The sequence below is a fragment of the Salvelinus sp. IW2-2015 genome, linkage group LG16 (genome assembly GCF_002910315.2).
Source record: "Salvelinus sp. IW2-2015 linkage group LG16, ASM291031v2, whole genome shotgun sequence".
NCBI lineage: Eukaryota > Metazoa > Chordata > Actinopteri > Salmoniformes > Salmonidae > Salvelinus > Salvelinus sp. IW2-2015.
In genome coordinates, this window is record NC_036856.1 from 8718435 (window position 1) to 8744511 (window position 26077).

Consider the following 26077-nt stretch of genomic DNA (forward strand, 5'->3'; position numbering starts at 1 on the left):
GGTGAATATAAAAGACTGAATTGGTTCCCTATATTCCAATAGGTATAGGCCTACTAATTACTGTCTGATTGATTCCCAGCTGGAGTGAAGTTCATATATGTGCAATACTGTACAGTAGGCCTAGGTTACCAGAAACAATGTTGGAGAACACTGAAACAGTACCCAAAGCACACCTCAGCAAATAATTGCACGCCCCCTTTCCCATAGGATAAAGCACTCAGAGAATTCAATTTCAGTTCAATAATTTATTCAAATAAGTTTAACATTCTATTCAACAATGCATTTCACTGTTATATATTACTCTGTTCAACTTAAATAATAGCAATATATTAGTTCATTGTGTCAATGTCAAATAAATGAATACATGGTTACAATGTAGCATTGTTACATTGTTTTGACCCTCTTAACAGGCAGCCACCTGGCTATGAGTGTAACCAGAATACCCTATCAATATATTTTACACAATACCCTATCAATATCTTTTACACAATAACAACCCATAGGCATTGTTGCTCTGAAGACTTCTTCATTGCACTGTTACTCATAACATCCAACTGTAGAGCATTGCAGTCATTCACATTGCATTTGATCATAAACACACTGACTTCCACGTCAGAAAGTATAGGGTTAAACTCAGTTTCAYGTCTGTATTCTCATTGTATTCTCATTGTCATACAGTTGCTTTGTCCCTCCTCTCAAATAACGAAACTGCAAGTCCGTTCCCACGCGATGCAGCCGCCCCCGGTTGTTCCAACATGGCTGGGCAAACAGCAGCGAGATTTCTCTACAGTTCCTTCCTACGCCCCACTCCGGCCGACACGGTTCCTTTCCGCGAAGGAAGAGAGCGGGGTCAGATGCGTCATGGTTGTATGCGCATTGTCCATCGGAACCTTCGCATGCTCAACTCCGTTACTGGATAGCGGCCCAGGGCAGGCAAACACAGGCATGTCGACGATGCCCATTCTTGAACGCCTTTCTCATTCTTGAAGAATGATGACTTGTTTACTTATTTTCATCGCTTTCACGTTTCTCATCGAGGGTCATTAGTTCAGCGCTCCTGCAGGGACAGGTAAGGTACCCATTGGTTCTTGCAGCGGCTCTCCTCGCAGTAGTTGCCGACATCCTGCAACGCTTGGCATTTCAGAGATTGGCACTGGGTGTTCTGTAGGCAAAAGGGGAGAGATATCGTCAGGAATGTCTTGAATTACGAAATTGTGATGATTAGATAATTTCGATGTATTCAAAATGAACAACTACGCACAAGGCCTATTGCCCGTTCAATGTAATCCAAATAAGAAGATAGGAGGATGTACTTACAGTGACAAGGATGCAGTGCAAATCATTGGGCTCGTTGCCGTTGCTGTCAGCGGTGCTTGGCTCGCCAAGAACCTGAGCGAGGCGCCTCATGCCGGAGACACGCAGTATGTTGATGTCGTTGTCGCAACAGAAGGCTTGGATGAGCGTGAAGTGAATCTGCAGTGGAATGACATCCTCGTCAGTCGCCAGAACACACAGCACGACACTGTCAGGATCACTGCAGAAAGAAAGGGAATAGTACATTAATGATCTGTTCTGTATATCAAATATAGATACATATGGCGACAAAAGTCTTGCAATGCGCATCATGCTTGCAGCTATGTACCATTGACTCATATTATGGAATGGTCAATCATAGGATAGAATGGTCAATAATGTACTTACACATTCATCAGTTTTGCAGACTCGTAGACTCCCACAGTCAGGCAGTCTTGTTGCTGCGCTGCCACCAGCAGCTCTTCTAGTGCTTGATTCACGGTCTCCATCCTTCAAGAAAAATCAATTATGTTAGTTATGCACCACAATTGAGAATAGGCTACTAACACCTGGTGAATTCAGTACTGAGGCTATATGTGCTTCACTGCCAAACCATCTATTCTCAATGCACACTGTTACAGCAAGATGTCGGCTATTATGAGCGACAAATGTACAAGGAACTTACTTTTTCTCAGTGATATTGGATCCAACGAGTTCTTCCAGAGTCATATTGAAATCCGTAATTGTATAATCCACAAGGATATCCAGGATAATCTCCAATGAGTATATTCCCGAATCGAAGTTTGCAGAACGTCCTTGTCAATGAAGTAATCCAATATGGTATAGGTTAACTTGCAGTGTTTCAGCGTAAACTCGCTCGTTGTTGAATTGCAAAGTCCTTGTAATAGTTCTCCTCTGTGGCTCAGTGGTTTCTGACACAATCGTGCGAAACTCAATGGTTATATCCACTCTCGTCATGGGCGTGGTGTTACTCAGTCGCTACTTTTCTGATTGGTCCATTGGTATAGATGGAATCCCTACTCTTTTCAACCATTGGCTGTTTACGCCAACGCATTTCGGGGACCCACGTGGGCTGTCTCAGAGAATCCCCCACCTTCCTCGCTCAGTATCAATTTGTTTACTTCTATGGAGTGCCATGGAATTAATTTCCTTAGCTTCTCCATTGCTGCGTATTTCTTCATATTGGGGTCGTCACTGTGATCATGTCTATGAAAGTATGTTTGATTTAACATAAGCTATATTGTTCCATTACATTTTTCAATAAAAAAACGTAATGCAATTGTTTTTATGCCAAAAATAACATTGTGACAAAGTCCGTTGGTTGATTGCACCGCAGTCAGAGGAGTTTGCAGAGAGGGATACATTTTTAGGTCCATGTTTGTTACCATAGCACCTGACCTCCCTCTTGTTAAACCACGTGCAGCAAGCAGCCCATAGTACTGTATTGTGTAACCAATATGCATCCAGACAGTTATTAAACCGATGTAAATTACATTTTCTTGGGGTATCCGCTCCCCTACCCTTAAAAAAAAAAGTCGTCTATCTTCTAGAATGTGGCCGAATTTCTGCAGTGAACTCAGCTACCTGGAACTTTCATCACCTATACCTAGCTTCTAGTTCGTGGCAAATTGCATCTGCAGTCACAGGATCTATTAGTGGATTGTGTTATCCTATCTATTACGAAATCTCACTTTACAGACAGACAGGTAAACTAGGCTACTCCATTCGTCTCAATTATAACTTCTTCCATCCATATGTTGCATGATACTGAAGGCTACTTACTGTATGGGCCTATGAATGCTTATTACATTGTTATTATATGTGCATTGGCCTATAGCATCCAAGACTTATATGTTTATATGTTAGCCATTACTCTCGGAATAGTTTTGAATTATATATTTTTAAAGCCTGTTCTGTACAGTATGGTGATTGTAAGAAAGAATAGTGGGTTTTCACATCAGATTGCTCACCACGAGTCGCCCCTCAGTGGACGCTGTGCTGCATCGCAAGGAAACTGCAAGTTGAAACATGTAACAAGTTGCAACTCTTATTGTCCCCCCTTATGCCCCATGCTGAATTGTGTCATGAGACCAAGACCAAGCTCTCACATTTTACTGAAAAAGCCAAATTTCTGCAGATAATGCAGATACTCTGCAGATGAAATCCATATGGATAAAGTAGACTGCTTACTAATTTGTATAAATATATAACTTTTAAATAAACCTCATGTTATTGTTCAACTCCAAGGGCTACATATTTTAATAGTCATATTTGCTCAAAACTTTCATTGTTTGCTTAATCATGTACCTAATGAGAGTGCTAGAACAGTGATCAGAAAGCCGTATGTACAGTGAGGCCATAGTAAAACGTCATTCTTCTTAGCGTGGAGCGCCATTTAGTGGCCAATTGAATATCTACACTCTCGAAGACTGATGTTGATTCAGACTAGTCGCGCTTTACACTGTATCAAGTGTGGCCCGGTTTGGAGACATGCGCCGATTTGTCCCTGATCTGCTCTCAATTCTGATATCACGCGTTTCACGCTAAATGAATGTCAACCAAATAGACAARGGGGACAATTAGCAGCCACTACTTGATACTGCAGTAGTGTAGTTCAGGTTTGATAGGCTTATATCATAAACTGTCAAGCGACTGGAAAGGCTTATCTTGAGCTGTGAATAGCGAAGTTGGGATGTAATCAAATTATAGCACACTAGTCCACAAATACAATCGATAGCTTATCAGTAGGCTATCGATACCGCCTGTAATCATTTTGATATATACAATAGATGTTCTTCTTCTCTTGGTGACGATGTCATGCATTGTCAACTTTGTAACAGTTGATCAATTCCTTGATAAATCGGCTGATTATGTTATTGACAAATAGATGTGACTGCTTAGCCTATACTTGATCGTTAGTATTTCTGGGCCCCGAATTTATGGACTCATATCTGTGTGAAACTCTAGTCACAGATGAACGGGAACGTTCTAATCTTCTGCCCGAGTCTATTCCGAACGGTATCTGATTATGAGGGGGGAATTGCGTGAAAAAAAAGAAGTAATTTTGGTAGACCTGCAGCTTGTGTCTCGCGTTCTTCATCTGGGGTGCATGGAAAGACGCCCTGGGGAACTCACTGTGATTATCCTAACATACGGTAATTAATATTGAGGGCCAACTAGAACTCTGACTTTCCGACCTTAAGATCATTGACGTCATGATTTTCCCGTATTTTTCCGAGTTCCCAGTTGTCTTGAACGCACCATTAATGTAGCCTAATTGTGTTTTCAAGATGACTGGGAACTCGGGGAAAAAACGTGGTCAAATCATGAGCTTCAAGTCGGAGCTCTAAAAAGATGTCAGAGTTTCCTACTTGGAATTCCGGGTTGGATGACGGTTCAAAACAAATTTTCCCAATCGGAGCTCGTTTTCCCATGTTTCCAGTTGTCTTGAACACACTGAAGTCGGAAATCTCCGAGTTCCCAGGTGTTTTGAACGCTGCATAATCAAAACGTTTGCTACTAAACTTCAAAACGGCCTAATGTCACGAAAACTATAACAAGTTAACACACGTGTTTAATTCAACTAGCTAGTTATGGATGAATYTCATGAAACTATTGTTTTCCGAAGTGAAGGAGTCGAGGTAAGGGTTTTATCGCATAATGTTAAGTTACTAACTAACGTTACAATCTCAACCAAGCTGATGATGAGCCGGCTAACCACTGAGAAAGTTAATAGCTAACGTCCATTGCTAGCTACTTATTATTATGAAGTTAAAATGTAAAGTATGTTTCTGTTTTGATGTAGGATAACGTGTCTTTAGCTGTGGCTACTGATGACTCAGCACTGGTAAAGGCCTATGAAGACGCCCTCCAAACATTTCTGGTAAAGGTTGACAAGTATACAAGTGGGTGGATAAACTAATTTGGTGTASTGCAGAGCCATACATGTTTTCTCACCTAAATACTTGGCTCTGATGTAGCGTTACCTAGCTAGCTAGCTTCCTTCYGCTCAAGGAGATAAGACAAAGGGAAAGGAAACGCCTCATGAGATTTGTCCCTTGTGAATCGATGGTGGTGGGGAGTATTTTATTTTCTGATCCCCATTAGCTGCTGCTACTCTTCCTGGTGTCCAAACAAGCGGCAATTACATACAAAATAWAACAGTACATTACACACTATACCACAACATATCTATACTGAACGAAAATATAAACGCAACAATATCAAATATTTAACAGAGTTACAATTCATATAAGGAAATGAGTCCATTGAAATGAGTTCATTAGGCCCTAATATATAGCTGGGAATACAGATATGCATTTGTTAGTCACATTAAAAAGAAAGGTTATGGCGTGGATCAGATAACCAGTTAGTATCTGGTGTGACCACCATTTGCCTCATGCAGCGTGACACATCTCCTTTGCATAGAGTTGATCAAGCTGTTGATTGTGTCCTGTGGAATGTTGTCCCACTCCTTTTCAATGGCTGTGCAAAGTTGCTGGATATTGGCGGGAACTGGAACACGCTGTCGTACGTGTCGGTCCAGAGCATCCCAAACATGCTCAATAGGTGACATGTCTTGTGAGTATGCAGGCCATGGAAGAACTGGGGAATGTTCAGCTTCCAGGAATTGTGTACAGATCCTTGCGACATGGTGCCGTGCATTTTCATGGCACAGTATCTCTGCATTCTAATTTCCATTGATAAGCTGCAATTGAGTTCATTGTCCGTAGCTTATGACTGTCCATACCATAACCCCACCGTCACCATGAGGCACTCTGTTCACAACGTTGACATCAGCAAACCACTCGCCCACACAACACCATACTGCGGTTGTGAGGCCGGTAGGATATACTGCCAAAATCTCTAAAATAACATTGGAAGCAGAATTAATGTTAATTTCTCTTATGGTAGAAAAGTTAACATTAAATTCTCTGGCAACATCTCTGGTGGACATTCCTGTAGTCAGCATGCCAATTGCACGCTCCGTCAAAACTTGAGACATCTGGGTCATTGTGTTGTGTGACAACTGCACATTTTAGTAGCTATTTATTGGCMCCAGCACAAGGTGCACCTGTGTAATGATCATGCTGTTTAATCAGCTTCTTGATATGCCACCTGTCAGATGAATGGATTATCTTGGCAAAYGAGAAATGCTCACTAACAGGGATGCATTTTTTGTTGTTGTTGAGAAATAAGCTTTTTGTGCATATGGAACATTTCTGGGATCTTTTATTCGACTCATGAAACATGGGACCAACACTTTACATGTTGAGTTTATATATATTTTTTCAGTTTAAAATACAAAATCCATAATACAGCAATATTACAATGTACGTGTATATAGAGTACATGTGTTAGCATGCGTGTGTATATGTGTGTGTGTGTCTCTTCACAATCRGCACTTTTCCATAAGGTGTAGTTTTATCTTTAAAAGAAAGATGTATGATTTGACTGCTTAACTGAGTTACTTGATGTGGAATAGAGTTCCATGTAGTCATTGCTCTATGTAGTACTGTTCGRTTATTTCATAACATTTTTTAGGGGGTAGAGCAGCTTTAATATTGCAGATTGTAGTTTCCATCAATGTAATTGACTGCATGATTTCCAGTCCCCCATATGTTTTCATATATATATTCCCCTAATCCTACCACCCTCCCCTAATTGGAGTAAACTAATGGACAACAACACTTCGGCTTCTACATAATATATACATTTTTATGGACACAATGTATTTTACAGTAGTTACCTTTTTGTTTGTTTTTAATCTCATCCTTCAGCTACCCTCAACCCCTCCCTTCTATCTCTGAAGACCATCCAGTTTGATTTCTATTTGACATATATTTTTAACTGTGCATTTTCACAAAAGTTCTGAACCTACAGAACTATATACATTTTACAAACACAATATATTTTACATTAGTTATCTTTGTTTTTTTTTGTTTTAGTCCCACCCTTCAGCTCCACTCAACCCCTCTCATCTATCTCTTAACAACATCCAGTAGTACTTTGCATTTCCCATAGTCTGTTCTGGACTTGGGGACTGTGAAGAGACCTCTGGTGGCATGTCTTGTGGGGTATGCATGGGTGTCTGAGCATTTAGACTGACAGCTCGGTGCTTTCAACATGTTAATACCTCTCACAAAGACAAGTAATGATGCAGTCAATCTCTCCTCTACTGTGAACCAGGAGAGATTGACATGCATGTTATTGATGTTAGTTCCCCGTGTACATTTAAGTGCCAGCCCTGCTGCTCTGTTCTGGGCCAACTGTAATTTGCCTATGTCCCTCTTTGTGYGGGCCATAATTTGACCATAATTTGACTGAGCAGTAGTCCAGGTACGACAACTAGGGCCTGTAGGACTTGTTTTGTTGATGCCGATGTCTTGAAACAAAAAACAGTACATGAATGTCACCCTAATGAATCTCCTTTGTTTCATTCATACTTCAGAGCTTAAACAATGAAAAAGAGAGTAGTGAGAAGCTTTGRGACWATCTACAGAAACTGTTTGAGTCAGAACTGTCRGAATCTTGTGTGCCAGGTCTGGAACCAGTTGACCCAAGGGCAAACTCCAAGGTAATAAGTCTATAGATAGAAGACTGACATTTTTGGGGTGTGTAGGCTTGAAGCTTTTTCTCGTGATCTTTGATTTGGTCTCTGAGTCTCTAAATGTTTTGTGGTCAGAGGATGGCCCCTTCTAACTCATGACATTCACCCCTTGTGAATCGAAGATGGGAGGCACGTGTTAAAAACAAATTGCATGAATGTCTCCTTCACGTCTGGCTGCCTTTCAGATTATTTTGTGCCCAATAGAAATGAATGGTAAGTAATGTATTGTGTCATTTTGGAGTTACTTTTAATATAAATAAGAATAAAATATGTTTCTAAACACTTCTACATTAATGTGGATGTAATGAATTGTGAATAATGATGAATGAGAATGTTAAAAGGGTCAAATATCATACCCCCAAGACATGACAATGATCCAATAACGAATCCTGCATTTTCTCCTGTAATATTTGGTTCATCCTTTAGAGCTGTAATGATGAAAAACAGAGCAAAGAGAAGCTTGGAAACAACCCACCGAAATTGACAGACTCAAAACTCCCCAAATCTCATGTGTTGAGTAAGGAGCCAGTTGAACCAAAGGCAAACTCAAAGGTAATCAGTCAGGCTGTACGGGAGACTTGAGATTTTTGGGATGTGGTCAGCAGATGGCACCTTCCAAGTCATGAGATTCATCCTTGTGAATTGATGATGGGAGGAATGTCTTAAAACCAAATATTTATTTTATTTTATTTTATTTTACCGTTATTTTACCAGGTAAGTTGACTGAGAACACGTTCTCATTTGCAGCAACGACCTGGGGAATAGTTACAGGGGAGAGGAGGGGGATGAATGAGCCAATTGTACACAAATAGAAGAACACTTCTCCAAAACGGAATCGTGAATAACCTCCATTGTTTCATCTTTTAGAGGGATGAAAAAGAGAGTGATGAGAAGCTTGAAAATGAACACTTTTGGAATATGTAGGCGTGAAGCTTTTCCACAATGCTCTTTCTGTGATTTCTTTCAATAGTGGGAGGTAGGGTCCCATTTAGAGGTCGACCGATTGTGATTTTTCAACGCCTGTACCGATTTATTGGAGGACCAAAAAAAGCCGATACCTATTAATCGGCCAAATGTTTTTAGTGACTTTTTTATTATATATATATATATATATTTGTAATAATGACAATTACAACAATACTGAATGAACAATGAACACTTTTATTTTAACTTAATATAATACATAAATAAAATTCATTTAGTCTCAGATAAATAAGGAAACATGTTCAATTTGGTTTAAATAATGCAAAAACACAGTGTTGGAGAAGAAAGTAAAAGTGCAATATGTGCCATGTAAAAAAGCTACCGTTTAAGTTCCTTGCTCAGAACATAAGAACATATGAAAGCTGGTGGTTCCTTTTAACACGAGTCTTCAATATTCCCAGTTAAGAAGTTTAAGGTTGTAGTTATTATAGGAATTATGACGCGTCGACTATTTCTCTCTATACCATTAGTATTTCATATACCTTTGACTATTGGATGTTCTTACAGACACTTTAGTATTGCCGGCCTAATCTCAGGAGTTTTGAGGCATAAACAGCGCTGTGCAATCAAGCACTGCGAAGAGCTGCTGGCAAACGCAGTAAAGTGCTGTTTGAACGAATGCTTACAAGCCTGCTGCTGCCTACCACCGCTCAGTCAGACTGCTCTATCAAATATCAAATCATAGACTTAATTATAAACACACAGAAATACGAGCCTTTGCTCATTAATATGGTTAAATCCGGAAACTATCATTTCGAAAACAAAACGTTTATTCTTTCAGTGAAATACGGAACCGTTCCGTATTTTATCGAACGGGTAGCATCCCTAAGTACATATTGCTGTTACATTGCACAACCTTCAATGTTATGTCATAATTATGTAAAATTCTGGCAAGTTAATTACGGTCTTTGTTAGGAAGGAATGGTGCGGCCAAAACTGCTGCATGACTGCTTGCACTGAACGCAAGAGAAGTGACAATTTCCCTAGTTAATATTGCCTGCTAACATGCATTTCTTTTAACTTTTAACTATGCAGGTTTTTAAAAAAWATATATACTTCTGTGTATTGATTTTAAGGAAGGCATTGATGTTTATGGTTAGGTACATTTGTGCAACGATTGTGCTTTTTTTGCGAATGTGCTTTTGTTAAATCATCACCCGTTTGGCYAAGTTGAAGTAGGCTGTGATTCGAGGCAACGCAGGACCAGCTAGTTAACCAAGTAATATCAACCATGTGTAGTTAATTAGGGATTATGTGAAGATTGATTGTTTTTTATAAGATCATTTTAATGCTAGCTAGCAACTTACCTTGGCTCCTTGCATCCTTTTGATGCTGCACTCGCGTAACAGGTGGTCAGCCTGCCACGCAGTCTCCTCGTGGATTGCAACATAATCTGCCATAATCGGCATCCAAAAAGGCTGATTACCAATTATTATGAAAACTTGAAATTGGCCCTAATTAATCGACCGTGCCGATTAATCCGTCGGCCTCTAGGCCCATTGCAAGGCTGTGTGGTCAGAATATGACTTGGTTTACCCTGCCACCCTGGTTTGGTTGGAGGGGGCGCGCTGCAAGGTGAAGTTTGACAACTACGGAAACGAGGAAGAGCTGGACCAGAGTGCCCTGCTACCTGAAGCTGCTGACCAGCCCAGGAGGGAGAAAATGATGAGCCATACGCAACAAGAGACTTTGGGTGTATTTACTAGGAACCAAACTGAAACGGAACGAAGCGGGGAGGGACGTACCTGAGTTTGTCCTATAGAAACATGATTCATCCCTTGTGAATCGATGGGAGGCATATGTTAAAACAAAAACAAACAGCATGAATGTCTCCTCCATGTCTTAGTGTTGCGTCTGTTCTCGCAGCGACACGGTCATTTGTGCTCATCCCTTCCCTCTTTTTTGTTGTTTAAAGTGTTTTAAAGTTGCGATCCTCCTCAATCAACAATTTTTTTGTGGTATTAAATCAGATAGCAAATAACAGTACTATGGCTGTTAGTTTTAATCATTTTTGTTGTTTTTGTGAAACGCACCAAACAAGCTGTCGACCTAACCCACAATGCATATACAATGCATATAGCGATCCACAAGATGTCCTGCTTAATCTCTGACCCTGTGATGCAAGTCTTTACTACAGTGGAATACCGCAATCAACATTCTCCCAAGAAAAGGCATCTAAACCAAGGAAGCGTGGTAGTAAAGGAGGAATTCAGAATCAGATTAAAAAACAGCCCTTTCGTCTATTTTGTATGGCAATGTACAAAGCGTAAGGAATAAGACTGAGGAGCTACGGGCTTGTACCCAATACCTCTGAGTACCGACAATCTGTCTATCTGAGACCAGGCTTACAGAACAGGATCCCGACTCCGTTGTGGAGCTGGATGGCTACACAATCGTTAGAATGGACCGAAACATCAACTCTAGTAGAAGAAAAGGTGGAGGAGTTTGCATTCGTCAACAGGAAATTCCATATTACAACCAAGCACCAGGTCTCTACTAAAGACGTTGAACTCCTTGCTCTTAACCTACGGCCATTCTACCTGCCACGGGAAATAAATCAGATCCGACTATTTGTTTACATATCCCCCTCTGCTGACACCCAAGTAGCTGCCACCTTGAGCCATGACCTAGTATCCCAGGCTGAGACAGTTACCTGAAGCAGTAAAGTTAATCATGGGAGGCTTTAACATGCGCAATGGGAGGCTTTAACATGTGCAGTCTATCTGAACATTTACCATCATACCAGCAATATGTTACATGTCCTAACCAAAATGAGGTCTGTCTGGACCTCTGTTATGGTAACATCCCAGGTGTGTATTTTTCCAAGGCACGACCCAATCTCAGGGGTTGGGATCATAACATGGTTCAGCTCATCCCAGTCTACAAACTGCGACTGCAGGGAGAGAAGGCTGAAAAGGTGGAGATTAAAAGCTGGACTCCTGAAGCCCTCAAGGACTGCTTTGAGTCTACTAACTGGGCAGCCCTGACAGACAGCGCTGATGACCTGGAATAGGCAGCGCACATACATCTGTTTCTGTGAGGATCTCGTTATTCCCAAAAAGAAAGTCAGCATCTTCTCTAATAATAAACCGCCAGTAACACGGAATTAAAAGAGCTCCTCAACAYGAAAAAAAAATATTTTAAAAGATGGTAGTAAAGAGGAAAGGAGACTCAAAAGCTAAATCAAGAAGTGCAAGGCAACATAAAAAGATGACAAATTAGAAAACCTTTTTTAAGGACAAGGACAGTAGGAATGGCTGGCAAGGCTTTGTAGCCATTACAGGCTAGAAACCTAAGAGACATTGTATGACTGTCAAAAATGACCTTGTTTTTGCAAATGATTTGAACAGTTTCTATTGTAGGTTTGACATGTGATTTTACATCGCAGCAGAAAGTGGCACTGGACAGTATAGACAGCATACCTGGGTGGCGCGGTCTAAGGCACTGCATCGCAGTGCTAGATGCATCACTACAGACCCAGGTTCGATCCCGGGCTGTATCACAACCGGCCGTGATCGGCAGTCCCATAGGGCGGCGCACAATTGGCCCAGCGTCGTCCGGGTTTGGCCGGGTAGGCCGTCATTGTAAATAAGAACTTGTTCTTGACTGACTTGCCTAGTTAAATAAATAAAAGAAATACCAGCTGTTGATATACAGAGCTCAGTGATTGATGCCAAGCAATGCTTTCAACGTGTCAACCCACGAAAATCGTATGATCCAGGCAGTGTCAGCAGCAAGGCACTTCAGGCATGCTCAGACCAGCTCGCATTACCATTCCAGAGGACAGTGGGATAAATCCAGACTTATGTAAAAAGTCGCTGATTGTCCTAGTACTTAAAAACAGCAGGCCAAAAGAAAATAACGATTTGCGCCCTGTGGCCCTGACATCTGTAGTTATGAAATGTTTAAAAAACATAACTAAACAAATTCTCTTTGGTCTCATCCCAACTACAATGAACAAAAATATAAATGTAACATTTAAAGTTTTGGTTTCATGAACTGAAAAAAAAGATCACAGAAATGTTCCATTACGCACAAAAAAAAGCTTATTTCTCTCAAATGTTGTCCACAAATTTGTTTAAATACCTGTTAGTGATCATTTCTCCTTTGCCAAGATAATCCATCCACCTGACAGGTGTGGCATATCAAGAAGCTGATTAAACATCATGATCATTACACAGGTGCACCTTGTGCAGGGGACAACAAAAGGCCACTCTAAAATGTGCAGTTTTGTCACACAACACAATGCCACAGATGTCTCAAGTGTTGAGGGAGCATGCAATTGGCATGCTGACTACAGGAATGTCCACCAGAGATGTTGCCAGAGAATTGAATGTTAATTTCTCTACCATAAGCCGCCTCCAACATTGTTTTAGAAAATTTGGCAATACCTCCAACCGGCCTCACAACCACAAACCACGTGGATGGCGTTGTGTGGGAGAGCGGTTTGCTGATGCCAATGTTGTGAACAGAGTGCCCCATGGTGGGGTTATGGTATGGGCAGCTACGGACAATGAACAGAATTGCATTTTATCAAAAATTAGAATGCAAAGTGCCATTCATCCACCGTCATCACCTCATGTTTCAGCATGATAATGCAAGACCATGTCGCAAGGATCTGTACACAATTCCTGGAAGCTGAAAATGTCCCCGTTCTTCCATGGCCTGCATACTAACCAGAAATGTCACCCATTGAGCATGTTTGGGATGCTCTGGATTGACGTACACGACAGCGTGTTCCACTTACCGCCAATATCCAGCAACTTCGCACAGGCATTGAAGAGGAGTGGGACAACATTCCACAGGCCACAATCGACAGCCCGATTAACTCTATGCGAATGAGATGTCTTGCTGCATGAGGTAAATGGTGGTCACGCCAGACACTGACTGGTTTTCTGATCCACACCCCTATCTTTAAAAAAAAAGGTATCTGTGACCAACCGATGCATATCTGTATTACCAGTCATGTAAAATCCATCGATCAGGGCCTAATTAATTTATTTCAATTGACTGATTTCCTTTATATGAACTGTCCAGTAAAATCTTTGAAATTGTTCCATTTTGCGTTTTATAATTTTGTTCAGTATAGATCCAAACCAATTCGCCTACCGTACCTCCAGGGGTGTTGATAATGCGTTACTAGTCATGCTGAACAGGATCTACGAAAATATAGAAAAGGCAAATAGCCTAGTGGAAATTGTATTAATTGACTTCAGTAGCGTGCAACCCCACCTACTGGTGGATATGCTGGTGAATTTTTGTGTCAACTCTCTACTGATCAAGTGGATTAATAGTTTCCTTGTCAACCGCACTCAACAAGTGAAGTTTAACACCGCCATCTCTACATCGAGAACGGTGAATACGGGAGCCCCACAAGGTTGCATACTTTCACCGATACTGTACACTAACGATTGTCAAGACTGACTCAGACCACACATTCTTTAAATGTGCAGAAGACACCGCTGTTGTGGATTTCCTCCGCCTAGACCTAGCCTCCCTTCAAGGTTTTGACAGAGAAACAGCAAAATTCGTCCAGTGGTGTGCAGGTAGCTTTCTTGAAATTAACAAGAGATGGAAATTGATTTCAGAAGGAACAAAACTGCACTACCCCCCCCCCCCCCCCCCCTTACAAAGATCAATGGGGAATCAGTCAATAGAGAGACCACATGCAAATACCTGGGAATCAAAATAGACAAACTGAAATTCAATGACTGTGCCGTTACAAAGATAAAGAAATTGCAATATTTTGTCGACCGTCATATCCTACTAGTGTTCTATAAATCTGTCCTGCAGAGTGTGCTGTCCTTTTGGTCTGATATGCATGTCTGAAAGACCAAGTCAAGCTTCAGCGCTTGATCAAAACGGCGGGAAGGATAATTGGTAAAGATCAAGAATCAGCCACCAACCTGTACACAAAACTCATCCTCCTAAAAGTCCCCTTCACTCAACTCAGTCACAGCAGCAGCCGGACAAGGGGAAAGAGACTTCTTCAAAACAGATAGACATGGGGACTCTTTTATTCCAACAGCCATTAGGCTGTACAATAGATAGTCTGTTGGTCCCTCCAGTATTCAGCATATTGCACTGTCACTGTAAATCTATAGGCTATAGCACTTTTAATAAATTCTACTGTGTAGTTTCTGTGTGTTCATGTTTTATGTACCGTCTTGTTAAGCACATGACCAAATGAATTTCCCCCTGGTGGGATAATCAAGTTGATCTGAATCTGAACCTTCATCAAAAGAACAATGATCAAATAACGACTTCTAAATTATCTCAAGTGTTTAGCCTATATTGATTTGGCAGCTTGCCGAGACTAGGGCTGTGGCGGTCATTCAATTTTGTCGGCCTATTATTGTCATGCAAAAGGGTGCCGGWCTCACGGTAATTAACAGTTATTTAACATAAACACGTTTAGCATCTCCAGGCCTCCACACSCATACAAGCCTCTGACGCACACCTTTGGAACATTTACATAAAAAAAAWAAAAAAAGTCTAAATACATTTATTTTAGGCATGTCTAAAGACACATTATGATATGACGAAAGTGTTTTTCAGAAGGACAGAATATGAGTTGGTCTACTGTATGTCATCTGGCTATGCGCTATCCTATCGGCTGTAGGCTTGTTCATTTAGCAGACAATATATGCTTAAGTTCCATGACCCATCATATATGATTTTATAGTAAGAAGAATATATTTCAACTTAGCTGAGTAAAATAGAATCTGTTTCCCCTTCCGGATGATGTGACTATAGGCTATTGATGATTTGAGAAGGTCGCAAAAAAAGTTCCTTGTCACAGGCTTCACACTCTGTCCTCTCATCAAGTGATCATATTATCACCCATCAGACTATTCTCAATTTAATCTTGTCTACTAATATGTGAAATTAGTTTATATTTAGAATGGCCCATTTATCAAATGGGCAGGGGGGGAAAAGACATGCCATCCTTAGGGCACTCAAATAGTTGCTTTCTGGCCAGTTTGTTTTTCAATCATGCCTGGTAGGCTACTCTGGTTATTTCACTCCACACATCAACCACTGTTTGAGGAGCATGCAGCATCTCGCTGCGCGACAGGTGATATTCCATCCAAACTCACTCCAATTATAGTAACTCTGTAAGCCTCCCTGCACAATCAATTAACTTACAGCATTGCCTAGGCCTATATGTTCTTACCCAGACTCATGGATAGGAAGTTTGGAGTTTAGCATAATGTAACCAGTCCCTCCAGTATGTGTAATAATACAGTCCACACTCAAAGGCGATTTACTTTTTTTTGTGTGTGTAGGCTAGACCAAATATGTGCAAAAGACATCTTAAATCATTTTTTTTGTTTTTCTGGCGTGTGTAATATGCGGTAGGTTATGTATTGTATAACAGCATTTTTTATTTTTATTTTTTGGGCTTGGGCTCGTCTATAGGCCTATGTGCAGGCATAAGCTCCAATATACGTATAGGTGTTTGAATTAATCATCACCTTAGAATGCGCTGTCCATTTCTAGTTAAGTTAGGCTTTCAAACAACATCCACAACAACCATGTTGTTGATCTTCTTTCACTAATCACAGCGGGGTGAGTTTTAAAAGCACAATATGGTTTTGATGATAAATGTTAGATTTTTGATCTCATTTGCATTGATGTCAGAGTGGTTAGAGGGACAATAGAGCCCTGAGTACCAGGCCATTTAGCAACCTAATGGTTGTTAGTGAGTTGGGTACTACCAACGCATGTCCAGAGTGCATAAGAGAAGATTACCGTGACTCAATGGTCACATGGAATTTTACTGGGTCTGGAGAGTAATACGGTTACTGTAACGGCCTTAGCAGAGACATGTTTTTTTCCGGTCATAGTGACAAGTTACAACGTATATTTGTAGCAAGTAGAATTTGAAGTAGAACTTCAGTGATGGTGTTAATTTGAATTTATTTTGGAGTAGAATGTCCGTTTAAAAGGTCACCAGAAGTGACCTTCTCTGTTGTCCCCCCCCCCCCAAAAAAAAAAAAAAAATCCAGGGGGGGGTAGACCCCAACCCCCCCGCTACCTTTGCCAACGCTATTGAAAAAAATCCTAGGAGAAACACTGAACTCCTTTTGTGTTTCTTTCATCCTTTAGAGATGTAATGATGAAAAAGATGGCGAAAGAGAAGCTTGGAAACAACCCACCAAAACTGAGAGAATCAAAACTCCCAGAATCTCAACAAACTTTTGCTTAGGGCCCTGAAAGGCTAGAYCCGGTTCTGACTGCATGTGTGGGTATGGATGTGGGTACACAGACCTGCGAGCCACTGCGTTCWGATTTTTTGTGGTCCCCACTCCCATCAAAGTTGGCCGTCCCTGAGTTAGGCTATACAGAAGACTGAGATTGTGGCATGTGATCAGCTGATGTCCCCTTCCAAATCATGAGATTCAACCAAAACCAAAAAGCATGAATTTGGCCTTTTTATAACTTCATCAGGAGAACACTATGTTCTTGTAGCAAAACGTGCTACGGTGTAAAACGTTTTGCKACGGTGTGTGACTAATAAAGAAACCCATGGTAAAAGATTCATGATAGCACTGTTAACTTGACTTCTTTCGGTTCCTTTTCTCAAGCTTGRTTTTATTACTACCAGTTGTAGTAATAAAAACACCTATGTGTACCAGGTGTGGGGGCTGGGCTACCGGTGTCGTGCGGTGTGCTCCGAGAATGGCCTGGTCTACCCAGCGGTGCTGGTGTGGTTGAGAGACGAACGCTGCCGGGTGAAGTTTGAAGGCTACGGGAATGAGGAAGAGCTGGAGCTGAGCAGCCTGCTATCTCCAGATGAACTGGGAGGCCACAGAGGAAGAGTTGATGCCAAAGTGCAACAAGGGTTAACACATTTTTGGCCTTGTATGACAGATGGAATAAGTGTTACTTGTAGGGTCATCATTTTATAGTATCAAAGTTTAAATTACCACAAACATGGCAGTCAATCCAGTATATGGATGAAGCAGTGCGTGGGTCCGCCCAATAAGGCAATTCTCTTGTCCCTAGGCTGTTGATGGGTTCAGGTCCACTAGTAACAACATCGCTGATTGCAAGAGGAAAGAGATTGGAGGACACCTCAACAAGAGGGACTAGAGGAGCTGTCCTCACCTCAGCCACCTAAGTTTGCTCCAGTGAGTCTGGSTGCTGTTCCCTCTGTTTCAGGACATCTGGAATGCATTGTTGACCAATGGTCATGCTTTACAGAGGTCTGATGTTTACTGATAAGGAAGTTTGCATTCAATTATTCAAGACTTGTCACTATGGCATGTGACAATTCTGATACRTGTTGTAAGTTTTGTGTGTGTGTGTGTGAGATTTAGGGAAAGACTATGGCAAAAGCAGCTATGACTTTGGCAAGGAGCATGGGGATAAGAGGAAGCCAAGTGGCCGACGAGAGGAACCAAACAATCACCCCTTTTCCTTCTTTCCTCCAATGCCACCGCCCAAGGACTCTCTGGTGAAACTGTTTGCTGTGTGTGTTCTTACCTACATGTCTATCTTCAACCTGTGTGAGACTGTTTTTATTTCTTTACTTATTTATTGTTCACCTAATACCTTTTTTTGCACTGTTGGTTAGAGCCTGTAAGTAAGCATTTCACTGTAAGGTCTACACTTGTTTGTATTCGGCGCACGTGACAAATAAACTTTGATTCGATTGGCTACCTCCAGCCTGCGTTTTATATTTTTGTTCAGTATATATTCGGACAATCTGGCTGCTGTTRRCTCTGTTTCAGGACATCTGGAATACATTGTTGACCAATGGTCATGCTTCACGGATGGCTGATGCTTACTGATAAGGAAGTTTGCGTTCAATTATTTCAGACTTGTCACTTGCTTTTTTTGTCAAGAGAAAAGGAARACGACCAAATCACATGCCTTGGCATTTTGTTATGCATGTTTTTTTTTAGATGCAATTGAATAGTAATTGTTTAAAAGGATAGCAGACATGATAAACAATATAGAATCTGACTGTAGGCAATTGGGTTTCAAACCACCCAGCAGGGTTTACTCATCTCCTCACATTTATCCCCGAGATTCACCACATAGTTTTCTTCAGGACATAAGAACTATAGTGTCAATATTATGCCAATTAATTAAACTATGTTTCTCAGAAATGTGTGAGCGAGTAGGGACTAGTTACATTTTTACAATTTATAAAACACTAATATTTGCAAAAGTATGCAATTTTTCAGATGTGTCAAGTATATGTGCAGCCTAAATGCAGAAAATGTGGTTTAAATCATTATTTGAATCTTAAATGACACACACACTCCCCAGTCACCACGAAATTGAACTTTTAATAAGTCTATGATCTGTGTGGATGACGCAGTGTTCCAATTGGCCCCCAGTGTTATATCCGGAACGACTCTTAGGTCAAGGATGAGGAGATGGGAAGCAGATGTGGTTTGACTTAGATGGTCAAAAGATCAAATGACACACTTAGACCCTCAAAATAGCATTGATTTAGTATCTCTATTGGGAATTTGAATACTATAGTTAAGATAAAATTGTCTATGTAAAGAGTTCTTTGCAGAAACGCTGTATACGATTTCTATGGATTTTGTCTAGGATACACAATAGCTGCCAATATACAGTACCAGTCAAAAGTTTTTTTTTCTTTATTTTAGTATTTTCTACATTGTAGAATAATAGTGAATACCTCAAAATTATGAAATAACACATATGGAATCATGTAGTAACCAAAAAAGTGTTAAACAAATCAAAACATATTTTATATTTGCGATTCTTCAAAGTAGCCAACCTTTGCCTTGATGTTCAGGTTATTAACAGCTTATTTGGTGTAGCATGGGCATTTCATGTGAACAGAAAAAAAGCCAGCCAACAACTCAAACTTTGATATTTAGATTTTCACATTGACGCCTCCTCAATCATTTTGGGGCTTCAACTCTAAAACTCTATTAATTCCCCAGAGGGAAGAATTTGTTGGAAATGTCAGTTTTCCAGACAAAATGCCAGAGTTTGTGTTGAATAAGTTATGTTCCCCTTTTTAAAAATAGCAAAAGTACATGTATACAAACATAAAGCAACACCATTGCACGTCTCTCCCATGTGAACTACTTGTTGTGTGTATGTACTGACATGTGGAACTGATAGATGCGCACACACACACGTTACAATTTACACACATTTCAAAACATTAACATGTAAACTGGTTTTTTGGTTATGTGTCGGACCCCAGTAAGACTAGCTGTCATCATTGGCGTCGGCTAATGGGGATCCGAATAAATCAAATGTATAGGCAATTTGAACACATTTGACTCAATGTCACCTGTCAAATCCTTCCATCATTTCAGTGTTATGATTATAGCAACAGATGATGTCAATGAAAAGTTGTTCCAGGTGGTCTGCCAGCCAGAATACGAGCCTAGACGTCTAGACCTACTGCTGCGCCTGCACCGCCCGCATCTCTTTGCTATCAACTTCCAATCAGGTTGAGTGCATTTCAGCACCATAATCGGCAGCCAGCTCCTCCTCCTCAGCGCTACCTGCTCTGTGTTGGTACTGACGACCAGCTCCCACGACTTTCTGGAAACACCGTTCAATTGGCCCATGGGACTAATCATTCAGCTGGGGTTGCAATTTTAGCACACAATTTCAACGGGACATGTTTGTCTACTCAAATGGACACCAATGGACATTGGCTAGTGGCGGTCATCAACCACATGGACAGATTATTTGTGGTGTGTAATTTATATGGATACTGTTCTAGTCCTCCAACTGACTTACTTCTAGAGGAAGTTAAAGAAATTCTTAAAAGTCTTATGAGAAAATATCCATCCAGTCAGATTATAGTTGGTGGGGATTTTCATATGGTTTATTATAATGAGACTGATAGATTGCCCCATAGGCCTAACATTGGTGTGAACAAATTGGCATATGGACTTAATTGACATATGGAGAATTAAAAACCCTGGAGAGAAACAGTACACATGGAGTAATAGCAGTGGCGTGCCGTGGGCCTGGGGCCTGGGCCTTCAGTGAGGTACTACACAGTCCCACCCGAATTAATCCACCTCTTATTACCATCATTATGATGCCATGGCTCTAGACACTATACATTTAGACAGAAACGCAGTATAACCAGGCGTTGCGTCACCTTGAAATTGACAAATTGACATTTTTGGGTAAACAGTGTTTACCCAAAAACATGACACAATCAATGAGTCTTTTCAATATTTCCCTTCACCTTTTCATTGTGCAGCTCCGTTGCCCTGCGCGCTTGTTCGTTGAGCTGTAGATCCACTCCGGTGTCCCCAAAAGTTTTCAAAAGCACCATTGCTTGTAAGTGCCCAGTCGTACTTTGGTGTCTCGTTGCTGCCTTGGTTAGACAACTCAAGTTTGCAAAGCCAGTGTGGCTCCAAACACCAAATCGATCACTTGCAAATAATAGGCATTCCCAGCAGTACAGTTTGCAGTGCTTCTCGGAGCCTGTGAGCCATTGATAGCGCTCGTAGTTGGAACCCCTTTCCCGCCTGTGACAGGCTTTGTAGCGTCGGCGTTGGGCGACCTCTCCTTACAATGTCTAACTTTTCTTGAAAAGTTCGTCTTGAGAATGGCGTTATAATTATATCCTCGACCAAATCGATATCTTCTCCTCCTTCCGCCATTGTGGGTTGAAAAAACAGCTTAGTAGTACGCAAATTAATTCGTTTATCAAATTCAGTTTCCTAGATCTGCATAGACCTGCCCATAGGACCTGCCTCTCAATATTGGTAATCCAATCAAAAGACGTGGACGCACTACGCCCTGTCTCTTATACACATCTAGATGTGTATAAGAGACAGGCATAGACCTGCCCATAGGACCTGCCTCTCAATATTGGTAATCCAATCAAAAGACGTGGACGCACTACGCCTGCTAGCTGGCTCCTGTGTAACACTGGAGCCAGCCAGCAGGCGTACAATAGCCAACTCTAAAGCTGATTGGTTGACACTAKATTTTCATTTCCATTCACTATAAGCTACAAGCGCCCGCACTGTTGATTCTGAAGGCCTGAGGGCAGATTTTAGACCCCTGGCAACACATGATGGCTGAATATGATTGGATAAAAGATCTAACATAAAGACCAGCCCTCCAAATCTCAACCTGAGGCTGGAAGCAGTGCAACCAAGAGGAAAGCTATGAAATGAAGAAAGCTATGATATAACTCTTACTCTGGGGAATAATTTAATACATATTTGTGGGAAAATATATTTWAAAAAAAAAATTATATTCTGATGATGTTTAGGCCAGCAGAGAAGGCCTTGCTGGCCCTGACGGCCCACCACTGAGTAATAGAGATCGTTCACCAAAATAAAGAATTTACTTGTGGTCCAGGATCTGTCGCAGCCGGCTGCGCCCAGGAGACCCATGGGGCAGCACACAATTGGCCCAGCGTCGTCTGGGTTAGGGGAGGGTTTGGCCGGCAGAGATGTCCTTGTCCCATCGCGCACTAGTGACTCCTGTGGTGGGCCGGGCGCAGTGCACGCTGACACGGTCGCCAGCTGTACGGTGTTTCCTCCAACACATTGGTGCAGCTGGCTTCAGGGTTAAGTGGGCACTGTGTCAAGAAGCAGTGCGGCTTGGTTGGTTTCTGTTTCGGAGGACGCACGGCTCTCAACCTTCAACTCTCCCGAGTCCGTATTGGAGTTGCAGCGATGAGACTAGACTGTAACTACCAATTGGATACCACGAAATTGGGGAGAAAAAGGGAGAAAAAACAAACCAAATATTTTTTGAAGAATTTACTTGTGGGTGACAACCTCTAGTCTTGAACCCAAGACTGTAGTGGTAAAAATACTGCTTGCAGTCCCAACGGATCATAAAGTCATTTGGCTGACTGTAAGAATGTGCAGTAATGATGATAAGAAATATTCTGGTGGTTATTGGAAATTAAATAACTCATTGTTATTGCATGATGATAAAAAAATGTGATTAAGAATCTAATTTCTGTTTACTGGAATTTAGCTACATCTAATGCAGAATATGGGAAATATTGGGAACTGCTGTAATTTAAACTCCGCTCAGCCTGTATTACTTATGGGAAACGGCTTGCTTTAAGAAGGAGATGTGAGGTAGCTGAGCTCTCTAGGACAATTGTTGATATCGCAGAGATTGAGCATCTTGATCTTAATGAGAACGCTAAATTGAATGATTTACGGAATCAACTTGATACATTTTATGAGGAAAAGGCTAGAGGAGCCTTCATAAGATCCAGAAAACAATGGCTTGAAAAAGGTGAAAAGAACAGTAGATACTTTTTTAATTTGGAAAAGAGGAGTGGGGAACTCAGCACACTTCGTAAATGTAAGATTAATGGGGTAACCTCTGAGGATAGAGAGTTATTATCAGACTTTACCACTAAGTTTTATGAGAATCTTTACTCCTTAGCTATAGGAGGACAGGCTCATTGTTATGGCTAGACTGGAATCAATGGAACGATGTATATATTTTTAAATTAATGTATTTGCAATTCTTATAGAATGTACTACTTATATATCCAAGCCTTTTGCCAGCTTTACGTTATTAATTTGTTGAATTTCCGTTGAATTGTTTGCTTTATTGTTCAATTTTTTTCACTCAGTTTGAGTGACTCTAAGGATCTCCTTGATTCTATAGAGAATGTTAACTTGGTTAGTGAAGAATTAAATCAGTCTTTATTTATTGATTCATTATGGACATCCAATATGGGGTTGGTCAATTACGAAATAACAAATCTCCAGGTTGTGATGGATTAACCTCTGAATTTTACAAAACCTTCTCTGAAGAAATAGCACAATTTTTACTCAAAACCTTTAAGGAGGCTATAAAGAAGGGAGAACTACTTATACCTAAACCACACAAGGATCTCTTAAATATTGATAATTGACGTCCAATCACACTGCTAAATAACGACTACAAAATGATAGCCTCAATCTTTGTGAAAAGGTTAAAGTCATGCTTGAATGATCTGATTGATGAATGTCAATCAGGGTTTATGAAAGGGTGCCATATATCTAATAATCTGAGGCTGGTCTATTGGATGACTTCCCTGTTATCTTATTTTTGGATTTTCAGAAAGCATTTGATACCGTAAGTCACAATTTTATCTTTGATTGTCTTAGGCATTTGAAGTTTGGTCATTTTTTTGTTGATTCTATAGGAGCTCTGTATAATGGTGGCAATAGCTGTATCAAACTCTTTCATGGAACATTCTCAAGGTTTAACATTTACAAAGGAATATGACAAGGTTGTCCAATCTCACCTTTTTTATTTTTGTTAGTATCTCAAATCTTATGCTCATTAGTTTATCAAAGTCAATTTGAAGGCATTACATTCCAGGCCAGAGAGATCAAGATATCCCAACTGGCGGATGACACCTCACTTTTTTTGAAAAATGTGTCACAAGCTAGATTAGCATTAGATATTGTGAAGTAGTTCTCCAAAATCTCAGATTTGTCATTAAATCTTTCCAAATGTGAGTTGTTTGTTCTGAAAGGAGCTGTCAATCAGCATCTCTGAAAAAGGTACTGTAACATACCTCGGTGTAAAGATCACCAAAAACCTTAAGGCGGTGAATGATCTTAGTTTGAATCCTGTAACTGAATCTATCAAAAGGTAGAGTGTTCTTATCAAAAGCTGAGGGGCTATCTCGTGCATCCTATCTTTTTTAATCTATTGACTTTTCCAAATCCACTTGCTGTACCTTAGATAGGCTATTGCACAACTTCATACGGAAAAACAAGCCACATAAGATAAAAAGAGATGTTATCACCAACAGGGTTTGTGATGGCGGTCTAAATGTCTTAGACTTCACTCTCTTTAATCAGATATCAAACGTCAACTGGGTTAAAAGGTACTTACAAAATCCTCATAGTTTCTAGAATATTATATCTCATTTTGTTTTTCAGAAGCTCGGGGCTTAATTTTTTACTACAATGTCCCTAAACTTCTTGTGAAATTGGCAGCTTTTCACAAGCAGGCTTTAATGTCCTGGGCTTTGCTGTATAAACACAACTTTTTCTCATAAATGTTTTATATGGAATAAATGGATATTACATAGAAAGAAGATGCTATTTTACCGTAACTGGTTCTCAAAAAACATTGTCCTTGTCAGCCAATTAGTATTAGTGGGAATCTATTTACGCAGAGAGAATTTATGGAAAGATACAACTGTGAGGTTTCAAGGTAGGAAAATGACACTTATAAAAGCTATACCTATGGGGATAAAATCTTTACTTTAGAATAATGCATATTTTGGAACATCTCCTATTGTGAGCGATATCCAGGTGAATGGCATAGGTTGTAACGCTCGTCGTTGGAATGAGAAGAGGAGGACCAATGCGCAGCGTGGTATGTGTCCATGTCAATATGTAATGAATCAACTGAACACTGAAAATACAAAATAACAACGTGAAAGACAGAAACGAAAACGAAACAGTTCTGTATGGTGCAGACACACAACAGAAAATAATCACCCACCAAACACAATGAAAACCAGGCTACCTAAATATGGCTCCCAATCAGAGACAACGACTGACACCTGCCTCTGATTGAGAACCATACTAGGCCAAACACATAGAAAAAGACAACCTAGACATACAACATAGAATGCCCACCCACATCACACCCTGACCAAACAAAACATAGAAACATACAAAGCAATCTATGGTCAGGGCGTGACATAGGTTTACTAGATAATAAATTCAACAATCGTTTATTAAGGGATATTGTCACGGCCGTTGTAAGGAGGAGACCAAGGTTCAGCGTGGTATGCGTACATTCTTCTTTATTTAAGAATGAACACTGAACAAACGAACAAAATAACAAAACGAACAGTGAAGCTAATATGAGTAGTGCATACAGGCAACTAAACATAGAACAAGAACCCACAAACACCAAAGGGAAAATGGTTACCTAAATATMATCCCCAATCAGAGACAACGATAAACTTGCCTCTGATTGGGAACCATATCAAGCCACCATAGACATACAAATCACCTAGACCTACAAAACCCTGGACATACAAAAAACCCTAGACAATACAAAAACTAACGTACCCACCCTAGTCACACCCTGACCTAACCAAAATATAAAGAAAATCGAGATATCGCAGGTCAGGGCGTGACAGTACCCCCCCCCCCCAAAGGTGCGGACTCCCGGCCGCAAACCTGAACCTATAGG

General features: G+C 40.7%; 2 protein-coding genes across 2 annotated transcripts; one reads left to right on the plus strand and one right to left on the minus strand.

Moving 5' to 3' along the window:
• Positions 1 to 230: 230 nt before the first annotated feature.
• LOC111976109 (growth arrest and DNA damage-inducible protein GADD45 beta) lies at positions 231 to 2235 on the minus strand. Its single transcript, XM_024004859.3, has 4 exons — positions 1979 to 2235; positions 1702 to 1803; positions 1318 to 1534; positions 231 to 1162 (listed from the first exon to the last, which is right to left on the minus strand). The coding sequence occupies exons 1-4, from the start codon at positions 2020 to 2022 to the stop codon at positions 1049 to 1051; spliced, it is 477 nt and encodes a 158-aa protein (XP_023860627.1). The 5' UTR covers positions 2023 to 2235; the 3' UTR covers positions 231 to 1048.
• A 2672-nt stretch (positions 2236 to 4907) lies between these two features.
• LOC139028987 (uncharacterized) lies at positions 4908 to 18538 on the plus strand. Its single transcript, XM_070447712.1, has 6 exons — positions 4908 to 4955; positions 5120 to 5197; positions 8895 to 8918; positions 10415 to 10601; positions 17050 to 17098; positions 17517 to 18538. The coding sequence occupies exons 1-6, from the start codon at positions 4908 to 4910 to the stop codon at positions 17821 to 17823; spliced, it is 693 nt and encodes a 230-aa protein (XP_070303813.1). The 3' UTR covers positions 17824 to 18538.
• Positions 18539 to 26077: the final 7539 nt, after the last annotated feature.

Excerpts from the sequence above, each read along its gene's own strand:
- LOC111976109 (XM_024004859.3), bottom strand. The coding sequence starts at position 2,022 with ATGACTCTGGAAGAACTCGTTGGATCCAATATCACTGAGAAAAA. Across the intron at positions 1,804-1,978 it reads TCCAATATCACTGAGAAAAA|GATGGAGACCGTGAATCAAG; the intron begins GTAAGTTCCTTG and ends TTTTTCTTGAAG. Across the intron at positions 1,163-1,317 it reads TGCACTGCATCCTTGTCACT|AACACCCAGTGCCAATCTCT; the intron begins GTAAGTACATCC and ends TTTTGCCTACAG.